Source organism: Ursus americanus, chromosome 5 (genome assembly GCF_024610735.1).
Source record: "Ursus americanus isolate L20-20 chromosome 5, mUrsAme1.1.p, whole genome shotgun sequence".
Classification (NCBI taxonomy): domain Eukaryota; kingdom Metazoa; phylum Chordata; class Mammalia; order Carnivora; family Ursidae; genus Ursus; species Ursus americanus.
In genome coordinates this window covers 64,500,112-64,520,877 of record NC_142131.1, presented here as the reverse complement: position 1 = coordinate 64,520,877, position 20,766 = coordinate 64,500,112, and the positions used below count along the sequence as shown (strand labels likewise).

At 51.2% G+C, this 20,766-nt stretch overlaps 1 protein-coding gene across 1 annotated transcript in view; it reads right to left on the bottom strand.

The window, feature by feature from the left end:
* Positions 1 to 11,079: 11,079 nt before the first annotated feature.
* Positions 11,080 to 20,766, bottom strand: part of MARCHF3 (membrane associated ring-CH-type finger 3) — a 135,416-nt gene continuing 125,729 nt past the window's right edge. The window contains exons 4-5 of the mRNA XM_045794818.2: positions 18,324 to 18,533; positions 11,080 to 11,904 (exon numbers count right to left, since the gene is read on the bottom strand). Of these exons, the coding sequence (XP_045650774.1) occupies positions 11,746 to 11,904; positions 18,324 to 18,533 (369 nt within the window). The 3' untranslated portion in view covers positions 11,080 to 11,745. The remainder of the gene's footprint in view (positions 11,905 to 18,323; positions 18,534 to 20,766) is intronic.

Here is a 20,766-nt window from a genome sequence, read left to right as displayed (position 1 = left end):
AGAGCTGCCCCTCAGTGTTTGTCCTGTGAGCCCGGCGGGGCCGCACCACCCCTTCCAGAATGATGCGTGCCTCTGGGGAATGTCTCCTCATGCACAGACCCCTAACTCAGGGTTGCTAATTTTGTTGTAAGATGTGGCCCAAGGAGAGTCCTGTGCTCTCACACAGACAGCAGGATAGATGGAGAACAAATAGATCCTGTGACAGAATCTTAGACCCCTTATCATAGACACCCTCCCCTGAGTCTAACTCTGTGGTCTGGGGCCAGGCTTACCAGTAGCCCCTAGGTGCTGGGAGGCCCTGCAGAGGGTGGGCTCTGAGTGGTGTCTGTGGACGTCACCGAGCCACCTTGCACTGCTCAGCTGCTGAACTCGAGGCCTCAAATATAGCTGGCCCTGCATTTACTAGTCAGGGGAGTGAAAGGAAGGTAAGTGGTGGGAAAAACCCAGTGACATTCTTGAGCTCAAAATGGATTTTTATATAATAGCAAAGTTAATTGCACATTGTCCAAAAGCCATTCTGAGCTTCTAGACTGTTCCAGTCTTTAAAGGGCAGGAAAACATAGTTCTGGTCGTTACACTGTGCAAGTAATACACTCGCCCATCGCTGGGGGCGTCCTCGTGCCTCCATGGCACTGCCTGGGCAGTGGTGGGTGCTCTGAGGAGCACACTTAGAGCAGCACCCTGGCATTTGCTCCCCAAATCTCAAGACTGACTTAAAAAAAAAAACATCCTAACGTCAGCAGCCTTTAAGCCCTGTCTGAGAAAAAAAACGCACTTCTTATGTCTTCTCAGTGTTTCTTATTTGCAGCTGGGTTGAAAGTCACAGCTGCCTCCTTTCTGTGAATGGAGAGGGAGTGCAGGGAGCCTGTGGTTAGCTTCATACAGGACAGGCCCGCGGGGTCCCATCTTGTCCTGCCTGAGCAGACACGGGGTCCCGAGGAGTCAGGGAGACAGATGAGGTGACCCCGAACAAGAAAAGACCTAACTTCAACATGGTCGTTTTTCTCTCCAGTGGAACCTAGCCCAGATCCCCATTCTGCAGAGCAGAGGTGAAGAAGCTGAATGGAGCTGGGGTGCCAGAGCCAAGGGTGGGGGGCTCCTTTCATGCCCTGTCCCCACAGCAACTCCAGGGCTCCAAGAAGGACTTTTCAAGAGGTGCTGGTGGCAGACAGTACGGCGGACTTAGCCTGACTGTTGTCCCCCCACCTTCCGCACTCAACCCCGGAACTGCTGAAGGAGTAGGACGACGGGTGGTGACTCTGAGGAAAGAATGCATAAACCAAGGATCACTGAGGCGACAGAAGGTGTGGGTGCAAGAAGCCAGTCGCCACAGCTGGGGGACGGCTGGGGGTGTCGCGTCCTCTCCTCTCTCCCGTGTCGTATCCTAGATGGACCACGGCCTGCTTCGTCACATCCCAGAAAGCAGAGCAGAGCCGTGCCAGCCCGGCGCCCCCAGTGGGCTGGCATCAGGGCTGCCCTGCGTCCGTGCTGGGGTGGGTGGGGATAACTTCCGAGCAGCCTGTTCTGCCAGCCACGCAGTCTCCCCCTTCTGCGCTCAGAAGGCAAGCGGCTTGCAATCCAGGCAGGTCAAAAATGGTGAAAGTCCAGGTGTGAGAACAGGTCCCCGAGGGGCACGGTCACTTGCCCGAGGTGGGGCAAGGTTGAGTCCATTGGCAGCTCAGAGCATCTCCCCCTCTCTCCACCGACCCACCGCGATTTGGCTCCCCTCTCCGTGGGTACACAGCAGTAGCCGAGGGTGTAGAGGCCCAGGACAGGAGGCCACGGGAAGTGAGCCACAACTGGGTGGCTCAGTTGGTTAAGCATCTGACTTCAGCTCAGGTCATGATCTCAGGGTCTTGGGATCAAGTCCTGCATTGGGCTCCTTGCTGAGTGGGGAGTCAGCTTCTCCCTCTGCCTCTCGCCCCTGCTCATGCTTTCTCTCTCAAATAAATAAATAAAATCTTAAAAACAAATGTAAACGGATAAACACTAATTCAAACATAAGAGATTTTTGGATTAAACAAATATTGAGCAGTAAGCTGTCCACGGGAGACATAAAAGAATACAGAAATGTTTAATGTTAGTTCAGACAAAAGAGAATTTTAAAACGTCAGGATGGACAAACACAATATTAGAATATTGTGTTTTGGTAAGAGGAACAATCTATTAAGAAGAGATAATGATGATAATAAAGATAAATCTGTAAATATTGCCGCAGATACCTAAAGCAGCTGGCAACAGGATTAAGAGGAGAAATAAATAAATCAGCACTTGTAATCAGAAATGTTCCACGCCCTTCTCCGAAACTGACAGACCAAGTATGAAAAAAAGCAAAGTGAAGAAGAGAGACGTAAACAATTAATACACTGTAGATTATTTATATGTACATATATGTGTACACATTTACAAAAATCAACGATGTACTAAGCCACAAAAAATGCCACAATTTCAAAGAATCAGCATCATTGAAGCCATAGTTCTTTGGCCATAATGTAATAGTAACTGAAATAAAAACAAAAAAACACTCTTTACCCCACGCTTGTTTGCTGAAAAGTCATTTAGTAGTGACTATCTGGGGATAAAGAAAGGAACGTAAGAGAAATTAAAAAATACTTAAAACTGGGGGCGCCTGGGTGGCTCAGTCGGTTAAGTGTCTGCCTTCGATTCAGGTCTTAATCTCGGAGTCCTGGGATCGAGCCCTGCATCGGGCTCCCTGCTCAGTGGGGAGTCTGCTTCTCCCTCTCCCCCTGCCCCTGCTCGTGCTTTCTCTCTCTCTCTCTTGCCCACTCTCTCAGATCAATAAATAAAATCTTTAAAAAAAGGACAAATTTATCTTCTAAAAAAATACCGAAATTAAAACTGGAATTTAAACACTGAAAATGTCCTAAAATTGTGGGAGAGAAAGTAATACCTCCAGGAAAATTCATAGCTTTCAATCATTTATCCAAAAACGAAGACAAAAAAAGACTGAAACAAGAGGGAGTTAAAACACAAAAACACAAAAGAAGGAAGGCCTGAATAATGGCCAGGCTAAAATCAAGGAAGCTGAGGACAAAGAGGATGAGAGAAAGAGAAGATTAAGAAAATTCTAAACTTATTCTGTCAAAAGATGAATGAAATGCTCTATTAATTCAGGCTGGTTAGGGGGCACCTGGGGGCCTCAGTCGGTTAAGCGTCTGACTCTTGATCTTGGCTCAGGTCTTGATATTAGGGTCGTGAGTTCAAGCCCCGTGTTGGGCTCCGTGTTGGGCGCAGTAAACAACAGCACCAAACGAACACAGGTCAGACTGGCTAGACAAAAGAATAAAAAAGAAGGTGGAAGTAAAAAGCACTGAACGGGGGCGCCTGGGTGGCGCAGCGGTTAAGCGTCTGCCTTCGGCTCAGGGCGTGATCCCGGCGTTATGGGATCGAGGCCCACGTCAGGCTCCTCCGCTGTGAGCCTGCTTCTTCCTCTCCCACTTCCCCTGCTTGTGTTCCCTCTCTCGCTGGCTGTCTCTCTCTGTCAAATAAATAAATAATATCTTAAAAAAAAAAAAAAAAGCACTGAACGAAGAAGGAAATTGGTAGTGACTGAGTGAAGTCACTGGACCATCCGCTGGCTGCCCCGGGGTCTGACTGGCATGAGGCGGGTGTCCCCACAGAGGGGTGGCCTGGTGTGGCATGTCAGAGCCTGAGAAAGGTCAAGGCGACACCTCCACAGGGGAGGGATGTCTGTAGAGACGAGAGACAGGTTACACGCAGAGAGATTGATTACGCAGGTAAATAAATTAAGGGCAATGAAAGCCAGGTTTCTCATGGTAGGGGAGGAAGCTATAAATACGGCAATGGAAAAACAAGATTGAGCTCTGTGGCCTTGGGCTGGAATTGGTGCTGTGGGTGTGAACTCCTCATTTTCAATATATATAGAGAGAGGGATACACAAAATCGTAGGTAAGATTGACCCAGGACTGAAAGGGCGGTTTAATAATGACATGTCTTACTGCATGAATTAAAGTAGAAAGTCATACGAATTTCTTAATATCATGACTGGTAATTATATTTAATTATTATTACTAATTCAATTCAGTGTGTTTTTAAAAAGATATATTTATTTGAGAGAGAGAGCGCGCGCGAGAGAGCATGGGCGGAGAGGCAGAGGGAGGTTATCTCAAGCAGACTCCCCGCTGAGCTTGGAGCCCGAGATGGGGCTCAGTCTCAGGACTGTGAGATCATGACCTAACCTGAAATCAAGAGTTGGACGCTTAACTGAGTGAGCCACTGAGGCAATCCCATATGATTTGGTATTTAAAATACCAAATTGAGGTATTTTATACCTCAATTTAGTATTTAAGATAATGATGTAAAAACTCACAAAATGCTAGAAATAGAAAAGAAACAGAATAACTCAACTAAATTATGTAAGAAAAATGTATAGTGAATATCCGTGGTGGAGAAACTCTGACCCCTTGTTAAGATGGGGAGCCCAGCAAGTGCGCCTACTCTCGTGGCTGCTGTGGGAGAGTCCGAGGGGCCTGGCGTTGCACCCGGCCAGGAGAGAGCAGGCTTAGAAAGGAATCAGCAACCTTTAAGAACTAACACAGGGTTCAGCAAAGGTGTTAGTGCAGGATAACCAGCGTTCTTATGCCAGCGCTGGCCAACGAGAAAACAGAACAGAAAATAAGATACCATTTACAATAGCAGTACAACTATAAGGTATTTAGGAATTAAACTAGCAAAGGACACAAGAATTTTATTGACAATGATTAAAACTCTATTTCAGGACACCGAGAACACTTAAATAAATGGTGTTACGCTATTTTCATCATATGGGATTGCTAAAAATTGTAAAGAGGGCAATTTTCGTGAAATTAATGTATAAGTTCACTACAGTCCCAATCAAAATTCCATCAGGACCTTTTAAACGAGTTAACAAAAACTGTTCTAAAATTTATGCACAAGAATTAAAAGCTTGTCTATAAATAACTGAGTCAGTTTTGAAAAAAAAAAAAAAAGGAGAGCGAAATTGGCAGGGGATAGGGTTGCTCATTCCACTACATCCCGAGAGTCGGAATGAAGCCTCAGTGAGAAAAACAGTGAGGTGAGGCAGGGACACAGACGAGACTGCAGAAACAGACCCGTGTCTGCAGGGAGCTGGGTGCAGGACACAGGTGACAGCACAAGCGAATGAGGAAAGGGGAGATCGCTTCGTAGACGGTGATGGAAAACTTAAGGAGGTGGGGTTGGATCCCTGTCTTACGTCATGGGCACAGGTGGACTCCAGATAGATCAAGAGCCTAAGGGTGGTACACGGAACTGTAGAGGGGGAAACTCGGGGAGACTGTCTTCGTGGTTTGGAATGAAAAAGGACTTAAATTTCAATAAGACCCCCCATCAGAGCATCTGACATAAACCAGATTTGGCGACGTCCAAGTGAAGGATTTCTGTTCAACACAGGACACCACGGACAAAGTTAAGAGGGTGTCGATCCAATGACAAATGACAGCTCATCAAGCTGGTGGGGGAGACTTAGGGAAAGATCCCCAACCCAGGAGGAAAAATGAGAAAGTACATTGGCACAGATGCAAGGAACGTCAGATTGGCCAAAAATGAACAAATACAGAATAGCTAATGGAGAAAGGGCAAAACTCAGCCACCAAGGGGAGTGTCTAGCGTGCTGTAGTCCTTCTGGAGAACCATACAAACACAGTGAGGTTAACTGTATCAGCGTCCTACTGTCCTGCATCCCCACTCATGGATAGGAGTCCAGAGGATCCCTCCAGTGGGAGGGTGTCCGTCAGGGTCCTGTTGTCTGGGTCAGAGAGCTGGAGGTAACATGAAGGGAACAGAGAAGTGAAATGGGATCCCAAGCAGCCCTTAGGAGCGGGGACCCAGATACACATGTGGGAACATAGATCTTAAAAACGTAGTGTTAAGTGGGCGGCGGGGCGGGGAAAGAATGAGATTTATAGCATATTCACTTGAAAAAAAGATTTATTTATTTATTTATTTGACCGAGCAGGAGCGAGCACGCGCATGCGCGGGGAGGGGCAGAGGGAGGGAGAAACTCAACCGGACTCTGTGCTGAGTGCGAAGCCTGAGGACGGACTTGATCCCATGACCCTGAGATCATGAGCCAAATCCAAGAGTCCCACGTGCTTAACCCACTCCGCCAGCCGGGCGCCCCTAACATACTCATTTTTATGTAAGTTAAGACATCTCACAAACCGGTATGTTTTGCAAATATATATGTATTCAGTTTATGTGTCAAGCGTATTAGAGTGCGGCGATGAGAGTGGAGACCAGGGATGAAAGGAAATTACTAAAACTAGAAGCTGAGAGGCATCATAGCATAGTGGTTGAGGGCATGGACTCCAGAGCCTGGGTCTGAATCCCAGGGCTTCCCCTGACTATCTCTGCGCAAGTCACTTAACCTCTCAGGTGAAGCTTCCCCAGCTATGAAAAGGGTCTGGGAGCAAATCTGCAAAGACGGCGCTGAACAATTCTGCCCCTCCCATCAGGGGGCGGGGACTTGTCACTGCTTTGACCAATAGGATGCGAGGAAGGGCCGACCGGCCCTTCCAAGCCCAGGCATTCCGCGGGACAGAAACTTCTTCCCTCTTGGAGTTCTGAGCTGCCATGGGAAGAGAGGGGCCCTTGAAGCTGAGACGCCAGGTGGAGACACGAGGCCATGGGAGGAGCACCTGACCCATCTGGCGGTCCGAGACAGCCAGGTGCGATCAGAAGGCGCACTGCTCTCGGACTGCCCAGCTGAGCCCTAGCCACCCCCCTCCGCCACAGAACAGTGAAATGCAATGAAATGGTTGCCTTTGCCTTTGGGGTGGTTTGTTAGGCAGCAATGGGTGAGGGCATCGTGAGGATCCCCGGAGGTCATTTTCAAAGTGCTGCCGAGCGCGAGCGCGTGGCTCATGGGAAGCGTCTGGCTCTGTGTATGTACTTGTGGAATAAAACAGAAGGTCCCGTATAGGCTGATGGTGATAGAAGTTGTCAGGGAAGAAATGTAGGATTAACTCCGTTCTTCGCATCTGGTATTCACAAATATGATAAAATAAAACCTCTGACGGGGTCCATATATTCATTTCCTAGATAGGGTGGCTTTGGACCCAGTAGGTGGAAAGTATGTCCAAAAAGGAGAGTTTCTCAAAAGAAGCAGGGCTCCGAGGCTCATCTCCTCGTAATGTCTTTGTGCACCGACTTAGAGCCTCCCAGAAGGCGCTAGCTGTATGCGCGCCGGGACGCACAAGTCCCTCGTTTCTGGGAATACAGACAACTGATAGACTGTATTTATTTTCCTCTGTAGTACTAGATCTAGAACTGGCAATTTTTTTTTTTAAATCTGTGATGAATTTTCAATTAGCCATAGGCTCCAGTGTCAGGAAATGTAAGGGTAACTGAAATCTACGCATGATTCAAAGATCTCAATCAAGTCAATCATTTCAACCTCCAGAAGGGTCTCTTACTATTCTTTTTATTCCAAACGCAGCATGCTCATAAATATCTGTTGATGATTTAAAATCAGTCCCTCTTCTTTTTGAAAGGGATTTTAAACTGTGTATAGTCCTTCAAATCATTTATTAAAGTTGTTCGTCAGAACCCAAGCAGGGGCAGAATAACGCAGGCATCAGCCATGGTGAGTGGAAGGAAGGGGAGGGAGGGGCCCTGGCATTCACACATCCACTCCTGGGATCTAAGCCTTACAAATCTTACAGGGATTGTCTGAGGTGGGCATTGCCCCCATTTTACAGAGACAAAAAACTGAGGCTTGGATGGGTGGGCTCGCTTGTCCAGTGCAGAGCCAGGCTCAAGCCCAGGTCGCCAGACTCATGGCTGGTTCTCTCCCACGCTCCTGCACTGGGAAGCAGAGAAACAGAGTCACCCCACAACAGCTGACCAACAAGGGGAATGCGGTTCACCCCTGGGCGTTGAGAGCTTTGTAAAGCCAAGAGAGTCGGACTGTAGAACATCCCGGTCCATGCATTTCTGCCTGTGCATTCCGACACATTTTGGTGAGGGCGTGCTACTGCCCAGCCATTGCCTCGGAGGGCCCATTTCTCCTCACTCCAACCCTGTGCGATCCCACGCCTCATGCAGCAGCCTGCCGGTCCCAGACCCTCCCTGTGCTTGGCCAGGGGGATGATGTCCAGCCAGGTGCAACTGGGTCGCCACCTCTGGTTCCAAAATAATCCTGAGCCCAATCCCTACCCGTAGGCCCACCCCCTCTCCCATGAATGGCTCCAGAATCACAACCTACATATCTCCTCCAGCCCTAGGGCTTCGAGCTGTGTGGCTCATCTTCCAGTAGCTTCTGGGAACATTCTGGATCAGAGAGGAGAGGAAGCGTGTGCTGATTGCCTTTCCTAGGTGTCTTCTCCCTGGTGAGAGCAGACTGAGGGTGAAGTTTCTGTGCAGGTCATGCCGCTCCGTGAGCTGGGCAGCGTGTCAGGGAAGGCGGAGACAGACCCGGGAAGCTGAGACCGTGCCAGGAAGGGAACAAAGAGGCCCGGGGAGGATGTGGAACCTCCAGCTGGCCACTGGCCAAAGTGCGGGGAGGCAGGCTGCTGTTTTACTCCCGTTTCCTCCTTTGGCTCCTCTGTGCCCCCAGATGAGTTACTTGCACTAAAGCTGACATAACTGTGAGGACAGCCCAGCCGAGAGGGACAGACCACAGTGCTCAGGCATGGGGAAGGGGAGCCGGGCCACGAAAGACAAATACAAGTCACTTCCAAGTCATGCCATTTATTTTCTTTTATTGGATTTTCCAGCTCATCTGAGCTTCTGCTCAGTTCTCCGAGCTGTAGAATTTGGCGAACGTTCTGGGTTCTCTGGAACCCCCAGATAAGAACACAGAAACATGCGCGTGGACACACACACACACACACACACAGGGCAGGCAAGAGCTCGCTGGACTTGTTTCAGTTGTCCCTTCCCCCCTCTGGCTTCATCGTGACACGTATTTGTCTCTACCGAATATCCACAAGACAAATGGTTAGGATAGGATACAGCAAGGAGCATGGAAGGGCGGGCTGTTGAAGAAGCCGATGGAAGGGAAGCAGCAAACCCCCCACATCCTTGACCCACCGCTTCTCGTTCCTTTCCCTGCTTCATGCTTGAGTTTTCAAAAAGAAAGAAGCAGAGGAAGAGTTCAAGAGTGGCTGAGCCGCTGGTGACCAGTGCGGTGCCTCTCCACCGGTTAGCAGGAGGCACCTTTCTTCTAGGGCAGGTGCAGCCTGGCTTGGTGACAGATACAAAGCCTGGACTACAGCCCCCGCCTGTCCCCTGCCTCTTGGCTGGTGCCCCGTGGTGCACGCACTGTACTTCCTTACACTCCCTAACCTTGAACGACGTCAGGGTTCAAGGGCCAAGAAGGGATGAAGAACTTCATCAGCATCTCAGATGGGTCCTGCTGCTGATAGAGCTCAGGGTCTCTCATGAGGAGGACCCAAGCTGGTGGCCTGGGAGGGGAGGCACCGATGCTACTCTTGGCTGCCCGGAGTGTCCTGCCCCCGCCCCCCCCCCCATGCAACCGACTTCTTGCTGTGGACTCTGCTTTATTTTCCGGGGTGGGGATGCAATATGGGGGAAAGAGCTATGGCACAGACCCAGCACCAATGTGCCAGCCCAGTGAGCTGCCGGGCACCTGTCTGCCTTTGATATTTTGAGTCACTATGTCTCGTCTCATGAACCAAGACAGCAGGAATTCCCTGCATCCAGTTCAACGGGAAATGGTCCCAGGGATCTCCCACTTCCTTCATTCACGGAAGAAGCCGGGAGGATAGAGGCTACGGTCCTCTCATGAATGCTTGTGCTATTCCACTGAGAGGTGTCGCTGGTTAACCTGACAGCTCGGGGACCGAGGCTGGGTGGATGTTATTTATCCACTCGCTGACGGCGCTGTCGTTCACCAGCTACCAAGTTGGACTCCTGGCTCTGGAAATTTAATGTGAGACAGCTGCGTGCAGCCAGTGGCGTCCAGCATTTTAAAAAGGTCAATTAAGAAACGGTGGATGGTGGTGCAGCTAATGACAGCCTGGAGGGGTGAACAGGGCCGAGGAAACAGAAGGGCTGAGGCGTCTATTACCGGAATGGAGAGTCGAGGGGAAGCGTGGTGGGGAGGGAGTCTATTGTCATCAGCCATAAAGCACGTCTGAGTTTTGCAGCAGAGAGCGGCACAGCTGTTTCCCTCCGCACGCCGCGCGGGGGGCAGTCTGTGAATGGGGGGCTCGGCAGGCAGAGCTGTCACCTGCATCAGCTTGATCAATCTGCAGGCAAAAATCGTTATCCTCCTCGCTGCCTGTTCCTTTGCACTTTCCGCTCTCCTACTTGGGGAGCCTAAGGCAGACGCTGGAGTGATATTCAGAATGTGGGTCATGTTCTAGAAATCCATATTTTAAGCATTCCCCAACGCTGGGCTCCGCCTTCTCCTCCCGGGCATGTGGGTGGGCGGTGGGTGGGTGGACAGGGGAGCCAGCAAGGGTTCTCCTCAGATGACCCATGTGCCCCTGGTTTCAGTAGGATGCAAACGTGGGGTGCAGGGTAGACCTTTTCCACTGTGATGGATGAAAGAGGGACATGAAGCTCTTAGGAAAGGTCTCTTTCAGCCTGTGACAGAATTGGCTTGTGGTTCAGGGAAGGCACTGTGTGGGACTCATTTTTTTTTTTTTTAATCAGACAAAGGGGCCGTAGGCTGCCAGGACATGCTTTTTGCCACATCTACCTGTCAAGCTAGAAATTCAATAGAGCAATGGGAATGCTAATTGATATGCAAAACAGGTCCAGGGTTCCTAGAAATGTCTAATGATCCTCTGGTTCCTTGCAAATGCAGAATTAAGACATGAACTACATGGGATGGGAGTAAGAACACCAACCTTTTCACTTGCTCTTTTTTTTTTTCTTTTAAAAATCTACTTTGGGGGAATTTCACCGGTGTTATAATTTCAAAAAAAAAAAAAAAAAGAATATTGCAATCAATGGGGTTTGTCTTTCACACACTGGATATTTATTATTAGAAAATAGTTTTTATCAGCCGGCAGTACCAAACAAGTTGAAAGGAGCGTGCTTCTCACCATAATTTTTTTCTCCTAATGAAATTTAAATAAACAGCCCACTGTCGGGAGAGTCGCCACGCCATCCCCCACCCTTTAAAAACGGAATAAATGAAGTTTAGTACAAAATGTCCTTCAGATATGCCTTGTTCTGCAGTTGTTACGCTGTCCCCTTGAGTAAGAGTGAAGAAGGAGATGAAAAAAGACCACTCAGGTTATCAAATTACCCCAAAGAATCTACAGTAGAAACCGGGAAACAAATACGCTCACCCAAAACCAGCCGCGTCCAAACCAAGAAACCAGTTTTAACATCGGCTTTTCCATGGTGATTATCATCTGACTTTAATATATATCTATCTATATCTATATATATATATATATATTTGAAATAGTAATAAAAAAGGAAGCATTGAATTGCATCTTCCTCCTCTGTTAAACAGGTGTTCGGGAAACTCCATATAGTATCTGCTCGGTAAGCATGTCTGGCAGCTCAGCGAGTATCACGTGATTGCAGCATCCATGATTCCAAGTGAAACGGCTTTTGTGTTCTTTGGGGCGAGTCCGGTGCTAGGGGCGCAGTGCTCCCACGACTCCAGATGTCCCGAGACCCACGGCTTCAGGAAGGGTTTGGGGGTGGCTCAGTGCATGGCCCCAGTGCAGAAACTTCCGGAACCCCAAACGAGTCAACCAACCAGCCACACGGATGTCAGACAATGGTCTCCTTTGAGTTCCTCTTGACAGAGTGGAGGCCCAGCAGGGACTGCTGGTTAGAGGGGACGCTGACAGACTTTGGGATGAGGAGAATCACTCTCTGATTGGTCCGACGCCATTCGTTGTACAATCGACAGTGGTACCTAAATGACACCTGGGGTCAGGAGAGGGAACAGAAGGGAAGGTTTCAGGTCAGCAGAAGCCGATAATCAATCCAAGAAACAAACAGGTCACTGACAACAGCTCCGAACAGCTGGTGGCAGTACAGCGAGACGAGCCCCCCGGGGCCACACTGCGCTGGCCCGCAGCTGAGTGTTGGGAGATCGGCACCAACCAGAGAACACCCCCGTGTGAACACGGGCAGGGCTCCCGGGGCAGCCTCCTTCCTTCCTCCTCAGAGTGGAAACAATTAGGACATGAATAGGAAATGAGGTTCCTTCAGAGGCCGGATTTAGTTTGCGGATAGTAGCATTTGGGCCCCAAAGCATCAGTTGTGAAGCAGGCTGGCTATAGACAGCCGGGCAGAGTGGGTGCAGCTCTAGCTCTCGCCTCGGGGGTGGGACCTGGGCCGTGTGTCTTTCTGGTCCTCAGCTTTCTCTCTGTTAAATGAGAGGGATGCTTGGGTATCATGTCCCCTCCTGCAGGTTGGACACTGCACAATTCAACATTCAGACTGACTATGACAGGAAGGGTACCCTTCGGACTGTGCCATGCACAACTCTTACAACTGTACCAGTTGGCCCCTATAGGTGACCCCCGACTACCTGTAGCTCCGGCGTTCTATGGCTTCCAGTGGGGGAAGCTTCGTCGTGGGCACCAAGTCCCCGGATAAATTCTTCCTCAGCTCAGCCTGGGTAGGGTCCACTTCCCTGGGCACCTGCATGGCTCGTGCCTACCTCAGCATGGCATCAAGTGCTCCGTGCATCAGTGTATTTATGTCTCTCTCTCCCTGCTCCCCGAGCATCTCGGCAGCAGGGCTTGGGCTGTATTCATCACCGCATGCCTAGCACCTATCACGTGCCTGGCGCTTAGGAAGTTGCTCGGAGGAGTTTGCTGAGTGAATTGATGCCCTACGCTTTCTGATTGCAACCCTGCTTCAGATTTAAGACTCTCTTCTATAATATACAACACTATGAGCAGTAAACTGATGGCCAATCGTGGCGTAACTGTGCCGAAAAGTACTTGCTTCCCATGTAAATATCCTGGAATGAGACACATCTGTGGTTCGTTTTGGAGAAGGCTGGCGTCTGGCCTGGATGGACTGCCCGGGAAATTCAGAGTCGGTACTTCTGAAGATGCATGGACTCTCTTTAAAAATGGGGGAAGGTTCCTGTTTGAGAACATTCAGATGAGTAGGTAGGTGCTGGGAAGGAAGGTGCCTGTGAGCTCAGGCTGACAGATGACCCAGGATGGGCTATTTGATCGTCTGGGGTGGGTGCATTGGGCTGAACCCAGGACAGGGTCCGTGGTGGTCAGAGAGAGGGGTTACCCCACGGTTGGATTTCAGCGTTTCTGGAAGCAGAGGAGAGCACAGGCCCTGGATCAGAAAGGGCTTTACTGGTCCTCTGGCAGGATCATGAAATCCAAGGCCGCTCGCTTAAGTTTCCAAGGCTAGAAAGCAGATGCCACAGGCCGAGTGCCAGAGAGATTTGGGTATGAAAATATAAGCTTTTAAACTCACACAGATGTGCTTTTCTCCAAAAGGCCATGAACATGCCAAAGTGGATCAGGTTTGGGTTGTTTTCTTTTTTTGTTTTTTCCAAGCTTGATTCTCATGCACGTATCCCTGCTGCTGCGTGGTGCTCCTTCCTGAGTGTGGGAGACGCAGGTGGGAAAGCCCGCTGCTCGGGGCCAAGAGCAGGGAGAGAGGAGAAGGCAGACTCGTACTCGTGAGGAGCTTTGGCAGTCCAAAAAGACTGGAATCTGGAGATATTATAGGAAAGCTGGGTTTCAAATCAAGAGACCCTTCATCTGTACGTTAAGGAGCTGTGCGTGCTGGACCCGGGTAAGCCGAGAAGTCACTGCGGGTGCGTGCAGGTGGCGCCTTCCCAGCGCTCTCGGGCCAGGCTCCCCAGGCCTGGATCCCCATTCTCTGCCTAGTGGCTCCGTGACATTGGGAGGGTTGCTTGCCACCCCCAAGCGTCAGTTTCCTTGTCGGCAAAACGTGAAGAGTGATGTCTGAGAGCGCACAGAAGCACTTAGCACCGTGCCTCACACACCGAACTGTTGTTGGCCTGTTATTTTTGATGCATTAAATATGGAAAAGAAGACGATTGTGTGATGCTCCTTCTTAGACACAGGGGAACTGGAGGACAAGAGAAAAAAGGCGCTATTTCCCTTGCTTTCAGTGTGGCCGGGGGTCAGCAGCAGGCTGTATCACCTGGGAGCTTGTAAGAACATCAGAATTTTGGGCTCCACCCAGACTGAAGGAATCAGAGCGTGCATTTTAACAAGCTCCCCAGGTGACTCACAGATCCGTTCGAGCCTGAGGAGCACTGCTGCAGGGAACCCAGGGAGTCAGTGACAGAGCTGGGCTCCTGGTTCCTTGGCCAGGAGGGGCAGAAATCAGCCCACTTGTTGAGACAAACGAACGAGATATTATGCATTCCTCTGTCTTAATTGCCGTTAACCATCACAGTCTGCAAGCAAATCCAATCAATAAGAAGAAAGCATTGGATGAGGAGGACTCCTTGTAGGGGAAAATCCAGGAACTTGGGCATAATGCAGACGGGACCTTGGGTTTGCAAATGCTCTGGGCTAATGCTGAGCCTGGGCCAGGAGCTCCAAGACAGTCCCTTCCCGCAGTGGAACAGAATAGGAAAAAAAGGAGGTTTGACCTAGAGGAATAAAGAGGCAGCGAGGGGAGAATAAACAACAAACCAAGAAGAAGCTATGACTTCCGTAACACTGGGAACTTCGTTTAGATATTTCTTAAATGTCCCCGGGGGAGGAAGCAGAGAGAGAGAGAGAGAGAGAGAGAGAGAGAGAGAATCTGAAGCAGGCTCCACAGCCAGCACGGAGCCCAACATGGGGCTCCATCTCATGACCCTGAGATCAGGACCTGAGCCGAAATCAAGAGCTGGATGCCTAACCTACTGAGCCACCCACGCGCCCCTTAAATGTCTGTGTTACGGAGAGAAGAGGAAGAAAGAGCACAGGGCCACTATTCTAAAAATACTTCTTTTGGGATGGATTTCTGGAGGTATTCATTCCTTCAACCAAGGGATATCAACCTGTCGTGGGCAAGATCCTACAAAGAGCTGTGGTCACACGGCCGGGGCAAGGAAGGATCACATTAGCATCTACCTCTCCCACTCAGGGAGGTGACAGGCGGTGGCCTAAGGTCTGCTGGGAGGTCACGGCAGGGTGTGGGAAATCTCAGTCCCCATTTTGTATTCTGCCCTTTCTCTCTGGAGGTTATGGCGTGATCGAGGCCTACAGACGGGGCGAGGGCCTTGTTAGTCGTCTTCCCAGAAACGGCCCAGCCCCCTGATCCCCAGCTGCACCAAGCAGGCGGGCCGTGTGTGAGCAAATGGGCCGCGGAGGACGGGCACAGGTCACCCTCAGCACCGTCAGGCCGCCGTGGGCCGTGGGGGCGGTGGCTCAGCCGGCGTGCACACGGTGACCTTTGTTGGGCAGTGTCCTCCCGGAGGTGTCCCGACTGTCTAAGGAGAATTCAGATGACTACCCAGGGGGCTGGGAGTCAGCCAGAGGAAACAGATGGCTCGTTCATTCCATTCCGGGCCTTCACCAGTGCCGCGCTGGGTGCTGGTTGCAGCCTCAGTGACGTGGGGAACTCAGGGGCTCCCCGCGGGTCCTTGCAGCATGGCAGCCCGGGTCCCCCACCTGTCCGCGTGCGGCTATTTCTAAGTGCCACCCTGGGTGACTTCTTGACCCCGAGCGTGGACTCAGTTGATGTCTCTCCTTGGACCTCAAACGGTCTGTGACATGGGCAGTGATGTTTGCAGGGCATCGCTCCCTGGGCTTACGGAGCAGATCGCTGGCACCCCGGCCTCCTGGGTCCCCGATGCAGGCTTCTACATGGCAGGTTCCAGAAGGCCCAGCTCCCCGAGTGGCGGCAGGGCCGGACACGGACTGCAGAGGCGCGATGAGGCGGCGGTGGCGGGGCCATGTGTCCCCGTTCCCAGCGCCGGCAAGGCCCTGCCAGGAAGGCTCCTCCGAGCGGCAGCCGGGCTGGGACTGACACGGTGTTTGTTTATCTAAGACATTTTCACAGCATATTCTCCGGAAGCCTGACAGCTTGTTTACAATGGGTTTCTGCCGGAGGGCACTTTCCAAGTGCTGTCAGCTCCTGAGTTACGGCTCCTGCCAGGGCGGCTCAGTACAGCATTTATCTGGGAGGGAGCTGCCCGCATTCAGTAACCTCTGTTTCAGGGGCGCCGCAGCCCGGTTTCCACACCACTCAGAGGGGAGAACGCCCTCCCTTCCCTCCAGCTGCTCTGTGTCTTGCAGCCAGCTGGGCGTCCAGAGGAAGAAAGCCCCATGCCTGTTCTGGGTGCTCTGATGAATATTGCCGAAGGTCCCCCACCTGGTCCTTACGGTAGCCCAGTGACCCAGGGGCTGTCACTGTTCCACCACTTTTTGTATAAGGGGAAGGCTGATCAGAGAGGTTAAGTACCCTGTTTAGAGAGACCCAGCTCTTAGGATGCTAAATCTTGGGTCCGACCACAGGGCCTTTGGGTTCTAATGCGTGTGCTTTTCACAGCCTCTTGGGAAGGTTTCCAGAGTGAAGTATGTTGTCACTCTCCTGCAAGAGCCCACTCCAGGCACCCTTCCCACCCAAGCCGCCTTTCATCTGAGATGGGTGATGAAACAGAGTCACATCCGCCTTCCCCCACGAAATCTTTCCCTTTCTTCCTCCTCTGGCCTCCTTTTCCTCTTTCGTAATAGGTGAGCATATGCTTTACAAAGCAGGTTTTCCAAAAGGCCTTAAATTGGTTTGGAAGCCCAATAACTAGGTCTACATCTTCAGCCACCCTCCGCGCATGTAAGAAAAATCGCAGACTAGCAAACCTGTAAGCATGGTAAGAACTGACGGTTATTTTCCAGAGAACTTTCCTCGGGTGCTCTGTCCTTTCTGTCCCTAAGCAGCAGGGAGCCTGCGGCATAGGCATTCCTGTCATCCCCACTTTACGGATGAGGATGCTGAGGCCCAGAGACGTGGACTGACTTTTCCAAACTGGTGCAGTTAATGGGGAGTTAGTACTAAGGAGGATTTGATTTCTTATTCTAACCCTCTTCTCATTCCCATGGCCTTGTGACTTCTGAGTCCGCTTCGTTGCTTGATTCACAGTGAATCAGGACGCACTTGGGCAGCACAGACTTTTAAAGGAGGATGTCATACTTCTGCTGGTGGTGGGGGCGTCGTGAGGCTGGGAGCAGAATGCCTAAATTCACCAGGGGACTTGGAGAGCGTTCAAGCATCAGAATGTTCCGTCTTTACCAAGGCTCGAGCCATGTCCCTCTTACTGAGACTGACGTGTTCCTCTACCTACCCCCTGAACGACACCCCTCCCCCCCGGCCCCTGCCCCGAGAGGAGGTACTGAGCTGCAGAGTCACAGGACAAACAAGAGGGAAATGAGCTTGGGTGGGGGGCGCTATGGTAGGCCCGGCAGGAGTGGCAGCTGGTGGGACAGGGTTTGGAAGCCAGAGCAAAGGGGCAAGTGTGAGTGAGCGCTAGAAGCTTCCACATGCTGACGCCGTGCTGTGGGATGAGAGAATGGTACGCTCTGGACAGGAAACACCTATTAAGTAACCGTGGAACGTGCTCAGATTAGGAATGAGCAGGCACAGCAGAATCATGCCAGGAAGCTGGGCGCCCGGTTTCTGAAACGAGTCTGGAGGGTAGTGACGTTCTTCCCCGCAGGTCCCAGAGGGAAACATAAAGAGTGAGATCAGTGCTGTGCCAACTGCCGCCCAAGCACTCAACTCTCTTCAGGAGTTAAGTGAATGAAAAAAACAGACGTGTTTAAGAATTCCTCCTCGTATACAGCAGGCATGCTTATTGGGAAATGGGTTTCTTTGGTGGAGGCTTCTCGCCAGATAAATGAGCGTTTTTATGGGCAGCAGAGTCAATAGCCCAACACACGGAATAATCATCAGGCAAACGGCAGCTCCAGGTCCAACAAAGACTTCAGGCTGTGTCAGGGAGCAAGAAGCAAAGGGCAGCAGGGGGATTCATGATCTGCACAGGCAGTGACAGCCACAGCAGCCAAGCCCATCATTCATAACACAGTGCAACCCCGGCAAGAGTGAGAACCCTAAGCCAGAGAAAGAACACGCCCGCCTCACCGTGGACGGCGCCCTAGAACCCTGGACGAGGCTAAGTGTCTAGGGTGTGTGTCTTTGACTGATGGGCTTTTGGAAGCTGGGGCTTTTTCTTTCCTGGATCTGCTCTTCCCAGCAGCACACCGACACGGACACACACCCAGGCACGCGCATACACAAGCACACGCGCGTGGTGATAAACCCCCGCAGATCTGTCTGCTACGGGGCAAGTGGGGCTGCTAGCTCCAGCGGCTCCGAGCCCCCGGGCCGCGGGCCGTACTTACGAGTGTCCAAAAGAGGTAAATAGTGAAGAGTGCCACAGTGAGTGCAATCAGTCCGACGGCCTCCAGCCGACTACTAAAGTGCAGGTGGTCCACGGCGCCCCGCAGGCAGAGCCAGCCCGAGATGGTGGCCAGCGGCGTGATGAACAAGAAGCACACCATGTCTCCAAACAGAGTCCGCTTCTCGTGCTGGGGGCCTGGGTTTCGGAGCCACTGCCGGGGACAGGGGGAGACAGAGAAAAGCAAGGTCACAGTTAGAGGCCGGGGTGGAGTGGAGACACACCGAGGGTGTCTCTGTCTTCCGAAACTGGACACGGGCGCTTCTGACCTGAGATCACAAGGAAGCATTAGGGGCTCATTTCCGTATCTCGCCTCCCCGGGGAATGGGGGTTATGGATAATAATTTAACATGACAACAGTGATGATGATAAAAATAGGAACTTTAAAAAGTGTCTTTGCTGTAGGTGGCCTGCTGTTTTTGAAAACAGTTCAGTGGTTATTATTTTGAACACTGACCCTACAGGAAGATAGAGAGGGTATTATTTCCGGAAGGTAATAGTTGAGATCCGAGAAGTGCTGTGGTGTGGCCAAAGGCTTCCAGTATCTTGACCCTGGGAATGTCTGCAGGCGGGGGTCAACTCAGCACGCCTGGGTTGCTCAAATCGTGCCTGTTCCCCAGAAAGACCCGTTTTCAAGATTGGCTCTGTAGAGAGGAGCTCTGAGCCCCTGCGATATTCTGCCTTTTACTAATGTCTTTGCGTGCCTGAGGCCTTGGGCCATATGGTAAGAGTATAATGAAATCGTTTATGCCAACAATGTGATTTATGTTGAACACCTCTGTTCGCTGTGAGGGGGGCCTGGATTCTGAGGAGCCCAGGGCAGTCCTGCAGGCGCTTCGTGCCTATGTGACTGACCCCAATAAACAGCCCAGACACCAAGGCTTGGGGTGATAATGCTTTGTGTGTCACAAATCGTTGCTGGAAAGATTAAGCAGATCGGTGTGACATTACTGGGAGGGCACACCTGGGAGCTTGTGCCTGGTTTCTCCTGGACTTTGCCCCATGGACCCTTTCCCTCTGCTGATTTTAATTGGTATTCTTCTGCTGTAATAAACTGTAACCATGAGGAAAAGAGCTTTTCTGATTCCTGTGAGGCCTTCTAGTCAATCCTAAGAGCCTAAGGGTGGTTTGGGGATCCCCCACAGAGTGAGACTCATGTGACCCCATGAACTCGGTAATGCCCCTCCTTGTGTCCTGAACCTTCTTAGGATGGTCCCTGACATCTTAATTGTGCTGCCCAATTCGGGGTCTGAACCAGCCCAAAAAGGGTGGTAAAAACTTTGTGCTTGTTGAAAAACCAGCCGTGAGAATTCCTACAGGATGGGAACAGAGTTGCTGTGCTCCCACTTAGGGAATTGTTGAATGCGTGCTGAAATGTTTTCCATAATCCAATCCAGGAAGAGTCATGCTTACATATTGGTGTTGGTGCGTAACGGTAACGAGGCCTGGGGGCTTTTCTTCACATTAGCACTGGAACATGTCTCCGAATCCTGCCATCTCGCTACCCCATGTGGTACTAGCCGAGGCCCAGGGGTCCAGAGGAGGGGCTCAAGCACAGTTGTTGGGGTGGGAAGAGACGCTGGTGGAGTCTGCCTTCCATCTCATCCCATAAACAAAGGGGGGCTTCAAGGTGCCGTGGGCTGGCCCCCGAATGGGAGCATTATGGGATGCTGAGCAGACACTCCAAGCTGCGACTTCCAGACGAGCATTGGTGGGAGGGAAAGGAGCATGAGAGGGGACACAGGAGTGGGTGGTGCACAGTGGAGGGTGAAGGGCAGACCATGTTCAAGGGCAGGAGGAAGAGACAGAAGAGCCGCGGAAAGGGCAAGTGAGGTGAGGACAGAGCGGTGGAAGGGCCAGCAAAAGCCCCAGGGAGTGAGCAGAAGAGGCGGGAGGGAAAAGGCACGGACGAGGTTTCCCGGGAGGTGCCCTGCCTTGAGTGTTTGGCCGAGGCGAACGTTAAATGACCCACAGTGCCCCGCACACCACTTTCCAGGGACCGTCCACCTTACACGTGTGCGGCGATGCTGAAGGATGTCAACCTCAGCGCAAAAATGGACGCGAGTAGATAGATCATGGGGAGACGACTTGCTCTGAATAGATATACAGCATTATAAAAATTTCACAGAAATGCCTAAGTGATCAAGTGCAAAAGGATATCGACCCTGCCACGCATCGTCCTGTTACTGCACACATCTCAGTGGCTTCAAGAAATTCAGCGGGCTCTTATTAATAACACTTCCTTGCCTAAATACTGGGACTATCGCTACGAGGTGGAGAGTAGGAATTGGACGTGATTCTCCTAATTTTATGGAGGCTCAGCAAGGTTAATGATTGCTTCAGGTGACTTAGGGGTCACAGTGAGGAGAGGACTTGGATTTCTCTAC